This window comes from Mobula hypostoma, chromosome 26 (assembly GCF_963921235.1).
Source record: "Mobula hypostoma chromosome 26, sMobHyp1.1, whole genome shotgun sequence".
Classification (NCBI taxonomy): domain Eukaryota; kingdom Metazoa; phylum Chordata; class Chondrichthyes; order Myliobatiformes; family Myliobatidae; genus Mobula; species Mobula hypostoma.
Window position 1 is genome coordinate 20,875,019 of NC_086122.1, and position 22,835 is coordinate 20,897,853.

At 38.6% G+C, this 22,835-nt stretch overlaps 1 protein-coding gene across 7 annotated transcripts in view; it reads right to left on the reverse strand.

Annotated features, from left to right (window-relative positions):
• LOC134338194 (zinc finger MYM-type protein 4-like) overlaps positions 1–22,835 on the reverse strand; it is a 228,336-nt gene that overhangs the window by 47,306 nt on the left and 158,195 nt on the right. For 6 of the 7 annotated variants that reach the window (XM_063033844.1, XM_063033846.1, XM_063033845.1 and 3 more), the window contains 6 exons: positions 19,487–19,750; positions 17,214–17,364; positions 14,116–14,288; positions 8,565–8,715; positions 4,167–4,289; positions 2,406–2,528 (listed from right to left, as the gene is read on the reverse strand). In XM_063033844.1, coding sequence (XP_062889914.1) covers positions 2,406–2,528; positions 4,167–4,289; positions 8,565–8,715; positions 14,116–14,288; positions 17,214–17,364; positions 19,487–19,750 — 985 coding nt within the window. The remainder of the gene's footprint in view (positions 1–2,405; positions 2,529–4,166; positions 4,290–8,564; positions 8,716–14,115; positions 14,289–17,213; positions 17,365–19,486; positions 19,751–22,835) is intronic. The other variant, XM_063033847.1, reaches the window with a different exon arrangement.

Genomic DNA, 22,835 nt, shown 5'->3' on the forward strand with positions numbered 1-22,835 from the left:
TTATCCAAGAGAGCTGGTCAAAGGTTGCCAGTAGGCCAGTCTGGAGCAAGGATATCTAAAGGACCATGTAGGAACACTTTGGTGATGAGCATAAAATTACTGTGGTCCACATGGAAAAGGTTTTCTTGGCCACATATCAAATCAGAAGATGTGAAAGTTATTTAAGATTACAGTCTTTTTCTTAACAGTTGCTGTAATGCTACAGATGATGTGCAGGCCATGCATGAGTTGAACATGCCTGCTAATATGAAAATTGTCATAAATAAATTGCCCAATGAACTTAGAAAAAAATGGAGATTGGTGGTGTATGAATTGTACGAAAGACAGAACCATGAGGTTACTTTCACTACCATTGTTGATTTCATTGAAAGGCAAGTAAAGATGAGAAAAAAAACTGGATTACAAATTCATTCTCAAGTTAAAAGAAGCAGCTTTGCCATACTGTGGCTATTGGGGAAAGTGAAACTGAACCCAAAATTGATGAAAATGGCGCAGGTTCGAAACAAGCCATGAATGAAGCAAACACAGCAGTAAGTATCGCCCTATTATCTCATGGCCTTAAAGGGGCTGGTGATCATGACTGTAAACTTCCTATAAATCCAATTCAGCTGAAGGCTAAGAAGAGTAAGAAAGTGGTTACTTATGCTTTCCTAGATCAAAGTAGTACAGCAGTACCTTGCACAGAGCGCCTCATGAACAAGCTCAACCTGACAGGAAAAGGAACACATATTCTCATACACACCATGGGTCAAGAGAAGGTTGTGAGTAGCTACTTTGTTTCAGGATTATAAGTGGCAGGCTTAGAAGGTGAAAACTATAGTGAACTGCCTAACATCTAACAGAGGAACCATTCCTCATCAGAGAGACCTTCAAGAATGGTCTCACCAGAAGCATGTTTATTTGCCGGAAATCGATTCAGAAATTGAGCTACTGATGGGGTGAATGGGCCTAAGGCATTGGGGCCATTTCAAGTGACTCCCAGTGTTAATGCAATCAAAATGATGTTGGGTTTGATTGTTAATGGACCATTGAAAGGAGACTGTGGTGGCGGAAGAGACCACACTCGGCCAGAGCTAACTTCAGCTTTGTGTTTGGATGAGTTTTGGCAGCAGCAATTCCAGAAAGACTTTCCTGAATGCAATTCAGAGGGACAACCTAGTTTGGCGGGAGAAGAGCACAATCCAGCAGAGACGGCTTAGCAAATGAGGACACTTTGTGTAAATATGGAGATTTCATGTCTCCTGTGTCATAGCAGCATGTTGTTGTAATTATTATAGAATAATTAGGGGATGGGAACATGGCCAAGTGGTTAAGGCATTGGACTAGCGACCTGAAGGTCATGAGTTCGAGCCCCAGCCAAGGCAACGTGTTGTGTCCTTGAGCAAGGCACTTAGTCACACATTGCTCTGCGACGACACTGGTGCCAAGCTATATGGGTCCTAATGCCCTTCCCTTGGACAACATTGGTGTTGTGGAAAGGGGAGACTTGCAGCATGGGCAACTGCTGGTCTTCCATACAACCTTGCCCAGGCATGCACCCTGGAGAGCGAATACTTTCCAGACGCAGATCCATGGTCTCGCAAGACTAACGGATGATTTTTCATAATTCTTGGAAACTAGGAGCCATGTGTCTGTTCTCTATTTGCATTGTATTCTGTGTTGTGCATTTATAATGGTAACTAGTCAGATGAGAAGAGGTGTGGTAAAAGCGAGGGGAGTAAGTTACGTATTCTTGCTTTATGTTGTGGCAGTTTGCGGCTTGGGACCAATGGAGGTCATATCTTTGTTGACCGTTTTATATTTAAGATTGTAAGTTTGCTAATTGCTAATAAGGGATCAAATAAAGGACTCCACTCTTTGAAAGAATAATTTCATTGGAACTGAGGGTGCGTCATGCAAGTATAACAACACCCGGCAGTCGCAGCTAGCAGCAATTGTTTTGATTTTGGATTAGTTTTGCCACCATATTGGATATGATGGAACTCTTAAAATAAAAATGGAAAATGCCATAAATATTCAAAAGGTCAGCCAGCACCTTCGCAGAGACAAATAGAGTTAATGTTTTGATCAAAGACCTGTCATCAGAATCTGGTATCTTCCCATTCTTTGATATGGGTCATTACCAAAGGAAGAGAAACTACCATTAACAGAAAACATACTATGACCAAGCCAGCTACCTTACCAGCTCAAAAGTAGTTGCAAGAACCAGCAAAGGCAAATGCTACTTAGCAAATGTTGTACAATTTGAAAACTTCATATCAAAGATATTGAAGATTAAAAAAAATATATAAAGAAATGCTGTGAGTGAAAGCCCCACATGCTCCTTCACTATCATTAAACAAGTTTGCAATTTCCTTGCTTCACAATGGTAAAATATTAGTTCAGGCTTTCAGCACCCTTCCTACCATTTAAAGTTGCTGTTGAACTGGTAGTATTCTGTATAGGCGGAGTGTTTGCCAACGATAGCACATTTGCTATAACAGGAGTTGGTTCTTTCCTCTGATTGCTGGGAACATTTGGTACCGTTACTGTTGAGGGAAAACAGTGATTTTCCTGTTAAACAATACGTAACCAACAACTTATTTAAACTCACCTACATTCACAGCTATCAACTAAAATCTTTCTTTAAAATATTTGTAGGCTTTAATGTTATGACGATCAATGCAATAGGACGAGATGCGCTCACTTGTGGCAGACTGTCTGGTAGGCAATGTTCTCTTGCAACCAACATTTAAAAGTTCAAAGTAAATTTTATTATCAAAGTACATATATGATTACAGGGAAAAGGCAGGAGAACAGGATGAGAGGGATATTAAATTAGCTTTGATGGAATGGCAGAAGATTCATGGGCCAAATAGCCTAATTGCTCTCCTATGTCTCATGTCTATATTTCTATTTATCTGCCCAAGAGATGAAGCTCACATTTTAACAGACCTGCAATGCAGAGAAGGAAACAAAATTTAACAACAATATGGGGCATAAAAGCCAAAAAAGACGGCAATAAATATATTCCGGACCAATGGTTCCATCACTAGATTAAGGTTTCTTTAGAAAGTTCTTTCCTGAAAGGGATTAAAATCATATCAAATCTACCAGAACATACAAGAAAAGCTGATTACACAAATAAGCATAAGATACTGCAGCTACTGTCAATGAAATATGGAAACAAAAGAGGAGGTCTAGCAGAAGATTTTGAATTATGAAAACATTTAAACAGGAAGAAACTAATGAGAAGTATTAGGGATAAACTGAAACTACCAAAGAGCAAAACATTTAAATAAAAACCATATGCGGTGGAAACTTGAAATAAAAGCAGAAAATGTTGGAGATGCGCAGCAGGGCAAGCAGTAACTGTGAAGACACAATTTATGTCAATACTCTTTGAACAGAAATTGAAAAAAGGCAAAATGAAACACTGAGAATAAACATGAAGTGTTTGGAGCCAGGTTTGTGCAAATTCTTTTATTCCAGTTGGTTGTTAAAAAGGATGAAAGAGTTTGCAAGAAGGCAGATGTAACTGCATTTTTAAAGCGGATGTCATTAGAAACAACAGCATAGCAAGACAGTAAATCAGTTTTGGATTCATCAATCTAATGTGTTGTATGCATGCCAAGTGTACAAGAAAACTCTGCCATGTACTTACACTCCTCTAGTCAAGTTAAATCAATGGAATTAAAAAAAAATTCAGATCCTCAAAATTTAGACTTCAAATGCTCTTTGTTTCGGAGGAAACTGCATATAATGCAAGCCTTAAATAAAAATGGAAAATGCCATAAATATTCAAAAGGTCAGCCAGCACCTTCACAAAGCCAGAGTTGATATTTTGATCAATGATATATCGTCAGAATCAAGATTCTTCCCATTCTTTGATATAGCTGATTACCAAGGGAAGAAAAACTACCATTAGCAGAGAAGATACTGTGACCAGTCCGGCTACCTTCCCAGCTGAAAAGTACTTGCAAGGACCAAAGGCACTTGCTACTTAGCAAATGTTGTACAATTTGAAAATATTCTATCAAAGATATTGAAGATTAAAAAATCACCAAATATAAAGAAATGCTGTGAGTGAAAGCCACGCATGCCCCATCACTATCATTAAATAAGTTTGCAATTTCCTTGCTACACAATAGTAAAATATTAGCTCATTCTTTTAGCAGCCTTCCTACCATTTAAAGTTGCTGTTGAACTGGTAGTATTCTGTACAGGCGGAGTGTTTGCCAACGATAGCACATTTGCTTTAACAGGAGTTGGCTCCTTCCTCTGACTGCTGGGAACATTTGGTACAGTTACTGTTGAAGGAAGACAGTAATTTTCCTGTTAACCGTTAAGCAATCACACAACTTATTTGAAATCACCTACATTCACAGCTATCAACTAAAGTTAATTTTTAAAAAATATTTGAAGGTTTTAACATTATGAAGATCAATGCAATGGGAAAATACATACTCACCTCTGGCAGGCTGGCTGTCTTGTAGGCCATGTGCTCTTGCAACCAAACAATTCAAAGTTCAAAGTAAATTTTATTATCCAAGTACATATATGATTCGAAGGAGAAGGCAGGAGAATAGGATGAGAGGGATATTAAATCAGTTATGATGTAATGGCAGAGAAGACTTGATGGGCCAAAAGGGCTAACTGTTCTCCTATGTCTCATGTCTATGTCTTATGGTTGAAATTATCTGCCCAAGAGATAAAGCTTACATTTTAATAGATCTGCAATGCAGTCAATGAAACAAGTTTTAATAACAATGTGGAGGTTAAAGGCCAAAAAAGACTGTAATAAATATGTTCCAGACCAATGGCTCCATCACAAAATTAAAGTTTCTTCAGTAAGTTCTTTCTTGAAAGGTACTAAAGCCACATTAGCAGTCGATATAAATCTACCAGAACATAAGGGAAAAACTGATTACAAGAATAGGTATGAGAATATTGCAGCTAATATCAATGACATATGGAAGCAAAAGAGGAGGTTTATGATTTTGAATTATGAAAGCGTTTAAGCAGAAAAAAGCTGATGAGAAGCATTGGGGATAATTTGAAACTATTTAAAAGAAAGAAAAAAAAATGGGTAATGAAATTTCAAGTAAAAGCAGAAAATGTTGGAGATACTCAGCAGGCCAGGCGGCAACTGTGAAGTAAAAGTTTTAGGTCAATAATCTTTATTCAGAAATAGAAAAAGAAAAAACAAAATGAAACACTAAGAATAAATACGAAGTGTTGAGAGCCAGGTTTGTGTAAATTTTCTCATTCCAGCTGGTGTTGATTGAAAGGTTTTGCCAGAAAGGAGATGTAACTGCATTTTTAAAGAGGACGGCATTAGAAACAAGAGTATAGCAAGACAGTAAATCAGTTTTGGATTCATCAATTGAATGTGCTGCTTGAATGTCAAGTACAGAATGAAACTCTGCAATGTATTTATACTCTTCTGATCAAGTAAAATCGCACAAGTTTAATGTGGAATTTATGGTAACAGTTTGGCATGGAATAGATTAGCAGACTTTGGCGTTTAGTGCGTCCCATAGATCACAGTCCATGGGCCTCAGCAGATCACAGTGCAATCAATAATCTGGATGAGGGAACCAAGTGCAATATTTCTGTTTGCTGACAATATGAAACTGCGGTATACAACACTGAGATTCATTTACTTGCGGGCATACTCAGCAAATCTATAGAATCGGAACAATAACAGAGTCAATGAAAAACTGCCCAACTAGGGTGTTTAACCAGAGTGAAGAAGACAACAAACTGCGCAAATGCAAAATGAAGAAACAATATTATAAATAAATAAGCAATAAATATTGAGAAAAAGAGATGAACTGTCTTTGAAACTGAGTCTATTGGTTGTGAGAACATTTCAATGATGAGACAAGTGAAGTTATATCCCTTTTTGTTCAAAAGTCTGACGGTTGAGGGATAGTAACTGGTCCTGAACCTGGTGGTACAAGTCCTAAGGCTCTTGCACCTTCTTCCTGATGGCAGGAGCAAGAAGAGAGCATGTTCTGGGCGGTGGGGTTCCCTGATGATGGATGCTACTTTCCTGCGACAGTGCTTCATGTAAATGTGCTCATTGGGATGGCTTTACCCTGCTGCATTGGACCATATCCACTGCCTTTTATAGGTTTTTCCGTTCAAGGGCATTGGTGTTTCCATACCAGGCCATGATGCAGCCAGTCAATATCTGCTCCACCACACACCTGTAGAAGTTTGACAAAGTTTTAGATGTCATGCCGAAACTCTGCAAACTCCTAAGGAAGTAGAGGTGCTGCCGTACTTTCTTTGTAATTGCACTTAGGTGCTGGGCCCAGGACAGGTCCTGTGAAACAGAAATACCTGGGTTACTAATCCTCCAGTGAGGATTACTCATGGACCTCAGGTTTCCTTGTCCTGAAGTCTATAATCAGTATTTTGGTCTTGATGGCATTGAGTGAGAGGATGTTGTTATGACACCACTCAGCCAGATTTTCAATCTTCCTCCTGTAATCTGATTCATCAGCGCCTATGATTCAGTCCACAACAGTGGTGTCATCAGTAAACTTGAATGTGGCACTGGAGCTATGCTTAAGACTCACAGTCAGAAGAGTAATGCAATAGGGTAGGGTGCATTTGTGCTGATGGAGATCGTGGAGGAGATGTTGTCACCAATCTACAAGTGAGAAAATCTAAGATCCAATTGCACAAGGAGATATTGAGGCCTAAGTCTTGGAGCTTGTTGATTAGGTTTAAGGGTAATGAATGCTGAGCTGTCGTTGATTAAAGGTATCCTGATGTATGCATCTTTGCTGTCGAGATGTTCCAAGGTTGAGTGAAGAGACAGTGAAATGACATCAGCTGTGGACCTGTTGCACCAGTCGGCAAATTGGAGCAGATGTAAGTTGCTTCTCAGGCAGGAGTTGATATGTTTCATCACAAACCTCTCAAAACACTTCATCACTGTGGATGCAAGTGTTACTGGGTGAATTACTGGGCAATCCTAAACATTTGTTGATTTTTTTTAATCTACCTGAATATGTGTTGCTAATATGCAGATATACAAATTTTAGAGAACCACTACTCTTCACTGTAGCACTCCCCATTTTGTTATCACTAAGAAGACCACACTAGAGTGGAGTTTCAAACATGGTAATTGAAGAGATTAATAAAAGCATAGACTTTTCAGTGTTACCTTGTGGCTTTTTAGGAGTTTACCTCTCTTTTAATTGGTTGTTTTGTTTTGAAATAAGAATTCAACTTCACAGGGATCAAAAGACTAGCTTTTGGTCAACTATGTAAACAACAAAATTATATAGTTGTCAATGACAAGCTTTGCTCAAGGTCAATTTGATTAATTTATCAAAAAGGTGATTTTCTTTATAAAACAAATCCATTGTAGAGTCTCACAAGTTTAGTGTAGAATTGATGGTAAAGACTTGGCATGGAATAGGTTTTCAGTGCATCCCATGGATCAGCAGTTCACAATGTGATCAATAAGCTGGATGAGGGAACCCCAGTTTTGCATGGGGTTGCAAGTTGTGAAAAGGAGGCATCAAGGCAATTTAGACAAGTGAGTAGGCAAACATAAGGCAGCAAATGCATTACAGCGCAGATAAATGTGAAGTTAGCTACCTCGGCAGGAAAACACAGAAGTAGTTTTCATCTGGTGATACTGGTATACAAAGGGATGCAGGAGGACCTTGTACGGAAAAGAAACATGAAGGTATAGGACGCAATTCAGAAAATAAATTGTATGTTGGCTTTCATCACAAGAAGTTTTAAGCAGAGGAGCAAGGGTGTCCTGCAACAATTTCAGAGTACCTGTTCTGGACCCAGCAGATTAAGTGCAATTGTGAAGAAAGCACAGCAGAGTCCCTACTTCCTTAGGTGTCTGCGGAGATTCTGTATGATATCTAAAACTGACAAACACCTATAAATATGTAGCAGAGAGTATATTGACTGGCTGCATCACAGCCTGGTATGGAAACACCAATGTCTTTGAATGGAAAATCCTATGAAAGGCAGTGGATTCAGCACAGTACATCAAGGGTAAAGCCCTCCCAACCAATGAGCGTACCTGCACTGTCGTGGGAAGGCAGCATCCATCATCAGAGATCCCCACCACCCAGGTCATGCCCTCTTCTCACTGCTGCCATCAGGTAGAAGGTACAAGAGTCTCAGCAATCACACCACCAGGTTCAGGAACAGTTACTACCCCTCAACCCTCAGGCCCTTGAACAAAGAGAGAAAACTACACTCAACTTCACTTGCCCCATCACTGAAATATTCCCACAATCAACGATCTCACTTTAACGGCTCTTTATCTCATGCTCTCATTATTTATTTATATTTACATTTAAATAGTTTTTTCTCTTCTGTGCTCTGGTTGATCTTTCATTGTTCCTCTTATAGCTGAACATTCCCTTCAAGAAAATGAATGTCAGGGTGAATATGGTGACATATTTGTACATTGATAATAAATTTACTTTGAAACTTTGGAATGGCAGGGTAGGCTGGGGGGGCTTCTATTGTCTTAAGTTTCATTATTATTTATAACAAAAGTCCAACATAGATAAGGCAGTTTCATTTTGTACCTTTTCCATCCGGAAGTGATGCTTCAGCTAGGTGAAGTTGATTGCAGAACATGAGAACACAACGAAGGTTACAGAAATGTTTGGTTTGCCCGTGCCATTTAATAGATTCATTTAGTTTACCTTGACGTTTGCAGCAATCACACTTAGCCATCTACAAAAATAAAAAATTCAGACATGCAATTCCACTCTTAGTAAATAAAACAGAAAATATATTCAATATTATTTATACTCACTGCTCAAAACATCAATACCAATTTCTCAGTGTCAGAAGCTTCGATGTTCTGGTATTACTCCGGTATTTGAGGACAATTTTAACTAAGTGCCAAAGCTGAGATACACTGCTGGAACAAGCTGTTTATCAGATGAGGTTAAACTAACCGTAAAGATGAATGTCACAAGTCCATAAGCAAGAAAGCTCCTCCAGGGCCCTAAGATGACATTCTTCTCTCAACTGGTATCAGGAAAACAACTGCTGGACTTGCAGTACAGTCAAGCTTTGATAAGTTAAGCTCTGAATAGCAGGAATTAGATTTTACTTCGAGTCACTTGACACTTGGAGAGCAGCGCAATATATAGACTTGCTGCTACATTTGCCTACAAAACACTCTGCACATTATTCATGATGTTTTGCATTAAAAGTTATGAAAAAAAGGTTGACCTTCCAATCCTGATTATCAAGTGCCTATTCTGAACAGCTGTCTGCATGCAAGTCAGCCACAACAAACTTACTTTATTTTCTTTATTTAGAGATAAAGTCCCTCTGGCCCAATAAGCCCACGACGCCCAATTACACCCATGTGACCAATTAATCTACTAACTCACAAACCTTTGGAATGCAGGGGGACCAAAGAACATAGCCTCAAATTAGAGGGGGAGTCCTTTTAGAATGGAGATGAGGAGGAATTTCTTTAGCCAGAGAATGGTGAATCTGTAGAATTCATTGCTACAGGTGGCTGTGGAAGCCAAGCCATTGGGCATATTTAAGGCAGAAGTTGACAGATTCTTGATTGGTCAAGGCATGAAGGGATACGGGGAGATAGCAAGAGATTTGGGGCTGAGTGGGAAAATGGACCAGTCATGATGAAATGGTGGAGTGGAGTCAATGGGCCAAAAGGTCTAATTCTGCTCCTATATGGAAACCAGAGCATCTGGAAGAAACCCACTCATATTTTTCATTTCCGTGTCCTCTCAATTTAATATATTCTGGTTGTCTGCTCTGTTTTGCTCATTGCATTAACTATCATCTGTCAACCAAGGGTTTCTGGTTTTGGTTCACCTAGCTTAACATCTGAGAATGTATCAAACCTTCACTGAAATATTTTCTGTAAACTCACTCATATCTACAAATAGTTGCTTGTTCTGACTATACTCTTGCAGCTTCTTCTGGACACTTGACCTTGCAGAGCAAGTGCACGACTCCACTCAGGTCACATACCATTCCAACTTAAAAATACATTGACATTCCTTCATTGTCAGTGTTTAAAGTTTGGAACAGTGACAAGTCCTACATTATTAAGCAATGCTTCAGTTATCCCCATGACATATTTTGCATCTATAACTTTCCACTCATACTCACCAAGTTTTGTGTTCACACACATGCACCTTAGCCTTCTCTGTATTTGTTTTCCCTCTGCTCCCCTTAGTACTGATCACTTAAAACCTTCAAGAGCCTCCTTTCCATTAAGGACATATGGAATCCAGAAAAGTGGGCATTTCAACCTGCTCCTCCATTTAATTAGATCATGGCTGAGTATATGTTTTTTAAACTTCAACCAATATATTTTTCTCTACTGATCCATATTCCTCCATTTCCTGAGACAGATGCATTATTATATGCTCTTTCTTGAATAAACATATCAACTGAACATGACTGTCTAGAGAACTGAAATAATTCACAACCAGCAATCTGGTGAATATTAGCTTCCCTCCCTCAAAGACGTATATTCTTTCATAGATACAAAGACGAGACCTGTACAGAACAGTCTCACCACATGTATATATAATTGGAAGAGGGCCATTATCTTGTACTCAGATTTGTTTTCCTTCCAAATCGCTGACTGTACTTTTCAAAGATTTCTGTGCAAGCATATTCACCCTACTCTGAATACCAATATCTTCAAACTCTCATTATGTAATAAATAGTCAACATTCCACACTTTTTAAACAGGGGAAGATTATTTCAAATTTTCCTCCATCTGTCATGTCCTTGCTCTTAAGTCCTCACTACCATCACACTTGGTATTTGCAGCAAACTTTGACATACACTTAATTCATTAATATTGACTGCAAACAGCTTGAAACTTTCAGCATCAATCCCTGTAGCACCCAATTAATCAGTTTCCAAACCTAAAACTAACCCCTTTATTCCTAATTGGTCTCCACTGTTACTTTCTTGTGCCATCCCCTCCTAATTAAGTTTAAGTCCTCCCTAAGCAGACTAGTCAGCATGAAGTTAGAAAACAGGGTAACATTTTCCTTCAAACCTGGTGTGTTTTAGGAATGTTTATAGCTGAATCTTTAGTAATAAAAGTTGCTCAGTTTAAAAAAACTAGTAGCCGTAACACCCTCTTGTGGTAATGTATTGACAATGCATCCAACAATGTTGGCTCAGAATTTACTGAACTAAGTCATAAATCTTTTCAACCTTGGCCAGGTAATAGGGGATACAATGTAAAAAGCAGATGCAATCCAAAAACTATTGCCTTTCATCACTCAAATTTTGAGCCCTCTAGGATTTTTTTTTAAAAGATTAAGAAGTTATTTTTCTATTTTAAAATGTATTTTATTTTCCTTTATTTAAATATACAATGAATGAAACCATATGAGTGCCACCTAGTGTTTCAATGAATAGTATCACAGTTGCTTGCAATTCAACAGCAAAAACAGAAATATTCTCCATGTTGGGCAGAAGAGCTTGCTTCCATATAGGCAATGACTGAAACATTTACCTAAACCTCTGACACAATTCAATGGCAGCTGATTCAGCTTGGATTCTTTAATAGCTCAAAAGAATCATGGTAATATAAAACAAAAAATATTCTTTTATTCACTTTTTTTTCTGGATCTAGGTATCACTATCAAAGCAATTGTTACTCATCCTCAACTGCCCTTTAGAAAATGATAGTGGCTAAACTTGAACCACCACAATCCTTCTAGTGAAGGTACTGGCATAGTGTTTTTGCAGAACAAGTTCCTGGAATATTACCCACTCATGCCCAAGTTAGGAATGTCAGTTAATTGGAGAAAAACCCCACAGATCATGTTATTTCCACGCACTTACTGCTCGTAGCCTTTTTGATCAAAGAAATCATGGGTTTGGAAAATGGTGTCAGAATTAACTGGGCAAATAGCTGTAGGTGGTCCACAATGTAGTCATTGGATGCTGGTGGAGGGAATAAATGTTTGGCTTGGTGAATGGTTTGCGATTTATAAATGAGACTTCATCCTGGATTGTCTCAAGCTTCTTTGGAGCTGCAATGACCCAGCAAAGTGGACATATTTCATTATTTTCTTGACTTGTATATTGTACAAATCTGGATAAATAGCATTGGGGTGTCAGGACTTGAGTTAATCAATGCAGAATACCAGGCTTCTGGTGTGTTACTGCTGTCGCAATAATTACAGGGCTGGCCTAAATTAATTTCTGGTTAACAGTAACCATTGGGATGGCAGGAAACTTAAAGGTACTGCCACTGAATGTTCAGGGTAAGTGTCCACACCAGCTCTTGTTGGCAATGGTCTTTGCCTAGCATTTCTGTCACACAAATTTTACCTGCTACATATCAGCCTGTACCTAAAAGCCATCCTAGCATTCTGTAAACATTTGGACTGATTCAGTTTCTTAGGAGTTGCAAATGGAATTAAACATTGTCGTCATAAACATCTCTATTCCTGAGTTCATGTTGGAAGGAAAGATGTCGATGAAGCACTGAAAATGGTTAAACCCGTTGTGCTGAGATGTCCTGAGACTGGAATGATTGAACTTCGACAGCTGGAAACCATCTGCCTTTGATTGAGGTAAAACTAACAGAGTATTTTCCCTTTGATGCCAATTGACTTGAGTCTTATCAGAGCTTCTTGAGGCCACAACTCAGAAGACAGGGTGTCTCCTAAGGGCACACACTCTTAATCTCTCTAATTTAAATCTTTGGTCTATATCTGGACCTAAACTGTGATGAGGTCTTAAGTCAAATCACCCTGTCAAATCCCACTGCACTGTTGATAGTTTAATATTGTCAACCACATCTACAATCACACTGCTAATGACTGACAACAGACTGACTGAACAGTAGTTATCTGGATTGGACTAACCAGCTTTTTGTTAATAGAATGTACCAAAGGAATTTTCCCATTTAGCAGAAATGCAACAGTTTTTCTGGTCGTGATGCCTTTCCAGTCCTCTCATCTGTTTATTGATAGCTCCTGAAATGAATCATATCTTCCAAAGGATGACTTTTTTTTGATGTTGGGGCCACAGAAGATGGATCATTTATTTTTGGCAACTCTGTCTCAAACATGGCTTAAATGCTTCAGCCTCTTCTTTGATACTCATATGCTGGGCCACGCCATCATTGAAGATGGGGATATTCTCCTCTATCCATTGGCATTGGCTTCTTCCTCCTGCCTATACATCACTGTGCTGCACTGTCAGTGCAAGATCAGCAGGGCTGGAAGTGACTTTGCCATGTCTGAACTTGGTGCCTAAGGTAGTCTATGTTCTTTCTCTGTTTGAATGTGGGAGTCATGCTGCAACTGGGTGGCTTGCTGGGCTATTTCAGAAAGCATGTAAATGTCAATTAAATGGGATGGGACTGGAGTCACATAGAGGCCAGACAGGATAAAAATGATATAATGATGGATGTTGTGGCCATTACTGATATTGGCAGATGTTTCTCTAAATGCCAGATGCCTAATTAAATAAAAATTCCACTTCTGCTGCTACTGTATAGCATTTGAACTGGGTCACCATATCTTTAGTTCAAGCCTTTAAATTGCCAGTTTTGTAATTTCAACCACTACAAGTTATAGTACAGCTGTTCAGTGTCAATAAATCGCAAGTTTTGATTCTTGAAGTTCAAGTACAGTATCAGAGGTTTCTCAGCTTTCTCTCAACCCAAGCCAGTTCCAACCACATAGGCATATGTATTTTGAGGCATCACAAGACCTGTGTAATTGGATGGAGACCAATCTCCAAATCCATGTCTTGCATCTCAGAGCTGTTCCACCAATATTTTTGCTGGACCAACTTTGAAACCCTAATGAATAATTGGATCACTTTAATTTATCTAGAATAAAGTTAAATACAAGACATGGATATGGCAATAGGTCTCCTTCCAATTACACAGGTCTTGAAATGCCACAAAATACCACGCAGATTCAAAATACAATATACTCCTAAAAGATTTGACTCCAGCAAAACTTCACAACACTCACAAAAACATTCAGTATATATTTTATCAGCTCAAACGATAAATGAATAGGAAGAAGCAACATTAAAAACAATAAACATTTTGATCCATTTAACTATGGCTGAACAATTGAGGGCATGTACCTGATAAAACAAAACAGTAAATTTGGACAAACATTCTTCACTGCAGAACTCCTCTATTTTGACTCCAAACTGCTGATTGATCAGGCGTTTTGAAGACTGTGAACAGGAACTACAAGATTTGCAATGAAGTCCCCAACGTTTTACCAATTCATGTTTATAAAGAAGCTTGCAACCTGCAAATGAAATAAGAGAATGCTCTGAAAATATTTCCTAAAAATCAAAACAAACACACTACTTCTTCTTAGAGTCATAGAGCACCGCAGCACAGAAATAGACACTTTCGCCCACCTAGTTCATGCAGAACCATTATGCTGCCTAGTCCCATCGACCTGCACCCTATCTATACTCCTTACAATTTTGTAAATGTCTATCAAATCTCTCCTCGTTCTGTGCTCCAGGGAATAAAGTCCTAATCAATCAGACTTTCCCTACAACTCAGGTCTTCCAAGTCCTGGAAATATCCTTGTACATTTTCTTAACATTTCTTCAATCTGATTGATAGGTGACCAGAACTGTACACAATACTCCAAATTAGGCCTCAACAACATCTTGGACAACTTGAACGTAACATCCCAACTCCTGTACTCAATACTTTGATTTATGAAGGCCAACGAACCAGAAGATCTCTGTACGGCCCTATCTACTTGTGGCACGACTTTCAAGGAACTATGGATATATATTCCTGGATCGCTCTGTTCTAGTCATAGTCATACTTTATTGATCCCGGGGGAAATTGGTTTTCGTTACAGTTGCACCATAAATAATAAATAGTAATAGAACCATAAATAGTTAAATAGTAATATGTAAATTATGCCAGTAATTATGAAATAAGTCAAAGACCAGCCTATTGACTCAGGGTGTCTGACCCTCCAAGGGAGGAGTTGTAAAGTTTGATGGCCACAGGCAGGAATGACTTCCTATGACGCTCTGTGCTGCATCTCGGTGGAATGAGTCTCTGGCTGAATGTACTCCTGTGCCCACCCAGTACATTATGTAGTGGATGGGAGACATTGACCAGGATGGCATGCAACTTAGACAGCATCCTCTTTTCAGACACCACCGTGAGAGAGTCCAGTTCCATCCCCACATCATCACTGGCCTTACGAATGAGTTTGTTGATTCTGTTGGTGTCTGCTACCCTCAGCCTGCTGCCCCAGCACACAACAGCAAACATGATAGCACTGGCCACCACAGACTCATAGAACATCCTCAGCATCGTCCGGCAGATGTTAAAGGACCTCAGTCTACTGTACTCCTCAGTGCTCTACCACTCACCATGTAAGACCTATCCTGGTTTGTCCCCTCAAAGTGCAACATTTTACACTTGACTGCATCTGCCATTCTTCAGCCCATTCTTCAAGTTGGTCCGGCCCCACTGAAAGCATTGATAGCCTTCCTCAATATCCACAACAACCCCAATCATGGTGTAATCCGCAAATCTGCTGATCTAATTTACTATATTATCATCCAGACCGTTGATATGGACAGCAAACAATAATGGACTCAGCAGAGATCCCTGAGGCACACCACTAGTCACAGGGCTACAGTCAGAGAGGCAACCATCTACTACCACTCTGGCTTTTCCAGCAAAGCCAACTTACTAACTCATTCTGAATGTCAAGCTACTTAAACTTCTGGACTAACCTCCAATGCGGGCCCTTGTCAAATGCCTTGGTAAAGTCCATGTAGACAACATCTACTGCCTTTCCTTTATCAACTTTTCTGGTAAACTTTCTTTAAAAACTTTATATTGAATCTCAATTTTCGATGCACTTATGAACCACATTTTAATTCACATTCATCTCCACCAATTACTATGGCTAAAACCTGCAGACTAGCCAAATGGTGGTGTAGTGACTTCAAGGCGAGTGGCCCTAACCAGCTCCTTGCATGCTTTCTGTCTGTGCTAGGTTGAGTTTTGAGATAGCAACTTGGCCTCTTAAAAGTAAGACAAAAATGCCAAAAGAAACGGCAAGGTTTCCACCCGGTGTGCCATAAGGTGAGGAGAGGAATAATAATAAAAACCTGAAAATTACAAAAATCGTTTTTGTTTCTGGCCAATCTTGGAGCTTCTTTTGGTCTGCTACATAAGTCCACTGCTTAATCAAGTACTCAGTATGGTTCCAGGAAATAATCATACCTCTGTATTCCAACATCTAATCTCAGCATAGACAGTGGACTTAGACTTCCCAGCAAATCATTACTTCAAAAATTCTCTCTGTTTTCTCCTGCACTTGTGGAGGCAGCACAACTGCTTGACAGCTCCAGTGACCTGGGTTCAATCCTGAGCTCTGGTAATATATGGAAACTGCATATTCTCCATGTGACTGCTTGGGTGGAATGATTTCCTCCTAGACCCCAAGATTTTTAGCTTGGTGGTTAAAGTAGCCATTGTAAATTACCCCTAGTGTGCAAGTAAAAGGGAGGATCTCTGAGGAATGTGAGAAAGATAAAACAGGATTAGTGCAAATGGTGCTTCATAAGCAGCATAGATTCATTGGGCTGAAGGCCCTGTTTCCATGCTATACCATTATCCCTATTATGATCCTATTTACCTAAAGTACAATCTTTAAAATCAATACTTCACTTCTTAGCTAGGCAATCCCCAGTGATGAAATCATAGTTTTGTAACTAGACTGTAGCTAGATCTTTTATTTTGTTCCTTTTTATAACAACTTTATGAATTAGTGCATTACATAGAAACAGGGTGCTAATACTGTAGGAAAACATTCAATAAAGATCATTCCCTTTCACGAACAACTGGTTTTATAGTACTATAATATAACATAAATATTGTATATTTAAGTAGTCAGATTTTCCTCAATTATGCAAATACTATTTTATTAAGTATTATTTCTTAGGATTGAATCAATTTAGTGAGAAATGCAAATTATCAATGAAGTCTTACAAAAAAACATACTTTACAGGCTAAATAATGACTTCTCTCTTTCCATATATTCTGAACACATTACACAAAAAAATTCTCTTTTCAGATGACCAACGAGCTTAACAGAAACCAGAACCAGTTCAGAAATGAGAAGAGGGTTAAAGTGTCAGCACTTAAATCACAGCAAACTATTTCAGGGTAAAACTATTACCTTCACTACAAAATGGCTTGTCAACATTTGAAATCTTTACAGTTTCCTTTACAATCTTCTCTGACCGACAGTATTCACAGATTGCAACCACAGAGTTGATCCGCTTATATTCATCACAGCAAGATTTTCCACAGAATTGAACCATTTTACCCTGGGGGAGAAAGTTAAATGATTGTTAGTGAAAAAGCTATCAAGGCATCACGTGTATTACTACGCTGATCCAAATAATTTCATCCATAAAACATTATTGTGAAGCATTATAACAGAGGGCTCAAAGAAAAATTTCATTTTGCTACAGGAAATGCAGTTCCAAAGATATACGTTCCTTACCTGAAAATTGTCATAAAAGCCTGAATTTAATTTTCAATTTAATTTTATAATAATACTAACCAGATGGCCAGATGCTTGAAATGATAGAGATAAATTGATACTGCAGCAGAAATGGTCAACATTTGCTCCAACATATCTAACCTGAACGAGCCATACAGCTGCATTCATCTTTGCCCATATCCTTCAGAATGCTGTATTTGTAATTATTTACTTAATACCCACTTAAAGGGCATTCTACATTCTAATATCTTTTTAAGTAGGTCTAGCAAATTTTTTTAAATGCTTAGACACTATCTACAACACAAAAGCAGAAAATGCTGGAAATACTCAATAGGTCAGGCAGCACCTCTGGAGACAGAAGTAACTACTTTTTTCAGGTCAAAATGTCACTTCAGCGTTTGTGCTCTTATTTCAGATTCACGGTATCACACAGTGCTTTGCTTTTCACACTCATTGTGCAATTTAAGATCATTCTTAAATGGTATGCATGTCATGATTAACATAAAACATACCAGAAAACGATTACACTTCCTATTAATAGTTGCACTACGAACACTTTTAGAAAAAGCTCAACTTAAAGAACTGAAACAAAGAAATAAATTAACGGTTGAGGCAAATTACCAAGATACCATCAGAAAATGATTTCAATTAAATAAAGATGAATAACCATATAACAATTACAGCATGGAAACAGGCCATCTCAGCCCTTCTAGTTCGTGCCGAACTCTTACTCTCACCTAGTCCCACCGACCTGCACTCAGCCCATAACCCTCCATTCCTTTCCTGTCCATATAGCTATCCAATTTAACTTTAAATGACAACATCGACCCTGCCTCTACCACTTTTGCTGGAAGCTCGTTCCACACAGCTACCACTCTCTGAGTAAAGAAGTTCCCCCTCATGTTACCCCTAAACTTTTGCCCTTTAACTCTCAACTTACGTCCTCTTGTTTGAATCTCCCCCACTCTCAATGGAAAAAGCCTATCCACATCAACTCTATCTATCCCCCTCATAATTTTAAATACCTCTATCAAGTCCCCCCTCAACCTTCTATGTTCCAAAGAATAAAGACCCAACTTGTTCAACCTTTCTCTGTACCTTAGGAGATGAAACCCAGGTAACATTCTAGTAAATCTTCTCTGTACTCTCTCAATTTTGTTGACATCTTTCCAATAATTCGGTGACCAGAACTGTAAACAATACTCCAAATTTGGCCGTACTGATGCCTTGTACAATTTCAACATTGCATCCAACTCCTATATTCAATGCTCTGATTAATAAATGCCAGCATACCAAAAGCTTTCTTCACCACCCTATCCACATGAGATTCCACCTTCAGGGAACTATGCACCATTATTCCTAGATCCCTCTGTTCTACTGCATTCTTCAATGCCCTACCATTTACCATACATGTCCTATTTTGATTAGTCCTACCAAAATGTAGCACCTCACATTTATCAGCATTAAACTGCATCTGCCATCTTTCAGCCCACTCTTCTAACTGGCCTAAATCTCTCTGCAATAGACTAAGGATAGTTTGTTCCTTAGCTAAGAAAAAAACAATACTATCAGCACACATATTTTGTCCTGTCTCAGCTATGGAAAGCATAGACAAGAGCCTGAAACCAGAGCCAAACTGGATAATTAACTGCTGCGGCACAATTTACTTCATAATATCTCTTTGGCTCAGCAAGGCTTGTAAATCGGCGAACTGGAGAAATGAATATATTAAAAATGTGTGGAATTCCTGAATCCATTAGTCAGGCAATGAAAACAAACATTATTTTTAAAAACTCTTGAAAAAGATCCAGCAAAAAGAATTTAGATGTGGTCAAAAGCTGAGCATTATGCCTGTTTCCGAAAGATGAACATAAGATTTTTTTTCTTGCAAAATATGCAGAAATGTATGAAAGTTAAAACGACTGTACATCAAAAACCCTTACCTTGTATTCAAGCAGCTCAGGCTTAGAGAAGAACAACCGCTGGCAATAATGACATTTTAACCTGACAAATGTCCGACCTACTGTCACCTGCAGAGACTGAGCAAGCCTTTGTAAACCCGCTGCTGCAGATGTGGTGACAGAGGAAGAAGAAACCACAGGAGCACCAGACACCACTGAAGTGGTGGATGGAATGTTTATGGTTACCTGACCCTGCGACAAGGGTACAACAGTTTGAGAGCCTGGAGCAGCCTGGCTGAATAATGCCTGTCAGCAAAGGAAAGGCAAAAATTAGAGAAATTAATTTTATTTTTAAGTTTTCAACATAATTTACTGAACTAATTTTTAAAATCTGTAATAGGACTGAATATTTGTGTATTTGCAATATAATTTTTCTTACATTAAAACTACTTCCAATCATTCTTAACATAAGCAATGAATAAATACTGGTTAAGAAAATAGCTGCCATTGCTTGTACAATCAATCCCATAAAATTTTTGCTATAATTTTTTTTGGTGGGGGGAGAAGTTTTTCTTGGGTAAAGGGCGTGGCAAAAGAAACTCAAATTTTCCCTATGCACCTGAACTACTGTGTCATTCTTCTCATGAAACACTTACTATCTAATTTCTCTATATTAACACTATTTAATATTTTAAATGACATAGTTGGTTAGCATGTGTAATATCCACCTCATTACAATGGGAAAATATTGCTACAAGAAAGTTCAACTGCGCCAATTAAGGAGGACTTGGAAAAGTCACAATTAAACCACAGAAACATCAAAACAAAGTGAGTAAACTTTAGCTTGTTTTGGCAATCCTTGATCATACCTGGATGGATCAACATCCTTTCATCCTTTGGCTCCAAAAATGTATACAATTCTAACTTAAACTTTTTAATTGAGTTCGTATTTACTATTTTTGGTAAGGGAAGAATTTCACATGTTGTCAGATATCTCTCGTAAAGGGCACCTTCTAATTTTAACATTGTGCACTCTGGACTCACGTTAAATGAATATAAATATTGTTATTGTCACATGCATCGAAGTACAGTGAACAACATGCCTTGCATACCATCCAGATTAATTAAGTATAATGGCGCATTGAGGTAGTACAAAGTAAAACAATAACAGAACATAGAATAAAGGGTAACATCGAAAGAGAAAGTGAAATACAGGTAGGCAGTAAGGTGCCTGGTCACAATAAGGTAGCTTGTGACATCGAGTCCATCATATCATACTAGGGAAACATTGAATAGTCTTGTAACAGCAGGATAGAAGCTGCCTTTATATCTGGTGGCAGCTGCTTTTGTACCTTCTGCCTGATGGGAGGGGGAAAAGAAGAGAGAACATCTGAGGATCTCGGGGGGGGGGCGGTATTGGAGTCTTTGGTTATGCTGGCAGCTTTACCAAAGCAGTGAGAAGTATAAACAGAGTCCATGAAGAGAAAACTGGTTTCAGTAACGTGCTGTATCTATAACTTTGCAGTTTCTTGCACTCATGGGCAGAGTAGCTGCCATACCAAGCTTTGATTCATCTGGATAGGTTGCTTTTTATGGTGTATCAATAGAAACTGGTGAGGGTCAAACAGAGCACAAGACAAATTTCTTTCATCGCCTAGGGAAGTAGAGGCATTGTTGAGCATTCTTGTGGAAAGTTGGCGACGTTCACTCCTAGAAACTTGAACTCTCAAACTCAACATCTCTGATGTAGCAAGTTTAATTTCTATCTACTCTATCAAATCCTATCTGAAAACCTGAACCAAACTGACCCTTAACCATCTAAGTTCCAAGGAGTACAAACTTGATATCGTAATCATGCCTGGTAATCTAACCTTTTGCAATGCCTCACACATTCTGAGGCCAATATCCTGTCTAGGCTACAATGCTCTATGGTCTATGTGGTACACAAAAGGTTTTATAAATTTGTATTGCATGCATCCCCAAAGCAGGAGCTATCCAAGTTTTGTTGTGCAAGTTTGTAAAACTCCTTCATACAAACCAATCAGTCACAGAAAAATATGTTCAAAGTACATTTATCATCGAAGTATGTATACCATATAGAGTACAACCTTGAGATTCACCTTGCAGGCAGCTACAAAACAAAGAAACGCAACAGAATCCACAAAAAATCCTACACAATAAAGATCGTCAAACATCCAAAGTGCGAAAAATAACAAATTGTGCAAACAATAAAATAGTAAACAAATAATACACAGAACCTGAACGGCATAATCTCTGAAAGTGAGTCCACAGCCTCAGAGTTAGTTCAGCACAGAGGCTACCCAGGAGTCCAATGGCTGTAGACCACAGTTGCAGTTATTTCAGAGCTGAGGTGAGACCTTCACTCTCATCCTCAACGCCTTAATCGTTTTAACCTAACTCTGGCCTGGAGTTTCAATCCAGCCTGATGTCCTTCTCTAGCAATTATTGCTGTGATCATACTGTACTTGCATTCTGGAGAGTCCAGCTCACCGAATCCTTCACCAGGTTGTTCACGCGGTTCAAAAATACATCTCTCAAAGGGAAATTACAGGCTATGGATTGCAATGATCATAGTTGAGAAAAAATATAATTAGTAGAATAGTCAATAGTTTTGTTAACTGCCCTCAAAATGCCACTGTATATCGCCAGCGCCATCTTGGGAATAGGGAGCAAACTACTGAGCACAACATAATGCTACAACTTGAGCAATATACTTTCCAAAAATTATCAGCGCTGCCTGAATATCATATACAACACACAATGGGGTGGACAGAACTTTAATGATTTGCATGCACTCACTTTTAAATTCTAGTAATGCTACAGTCAATTGTGATAAAGTTTCAATAAAGCTTTGATGCCAGAAAATCAAATATATATATATATTTAAAAACTCTTCAGGATGAAACAGTCACTTTTTAAAGACCCACCTCTCCCCCTCATGTACATTTCTTAATTACAATTGAAATTGTAGTTTTTTCCCCACAAAGACTCTAAATTGGAAACACTGTCATTTTGGAATGCAAGACTAGTTATTCTAATGTCTGTTACAGATATTTTCTAGGCTCAGTATCACTTTAAGGGGTAAATTTCTTCTCAGCCTTTCTTTAATGAGATAGAGCCAAAATCTGCCACAGAAGAGTTGCCTGGATGTTGCTTTCAGAAATACAAGTGACTGAATTAAATGTCTTTAATTGTAAAACATACTGAAAACTAGCAACAGCAGCTGCATAATACATTATGGCCTGAAGTTATCCAGTTGACTTGAAACACAAGTGTCTGATGTGTCCAGTTGTTTGAAAAAAAAATAAAAGGCCAGAAAAACTCAGTGGGTCATGCAGCATCTGTAGCAAATGGATGGTCAACACCTTGG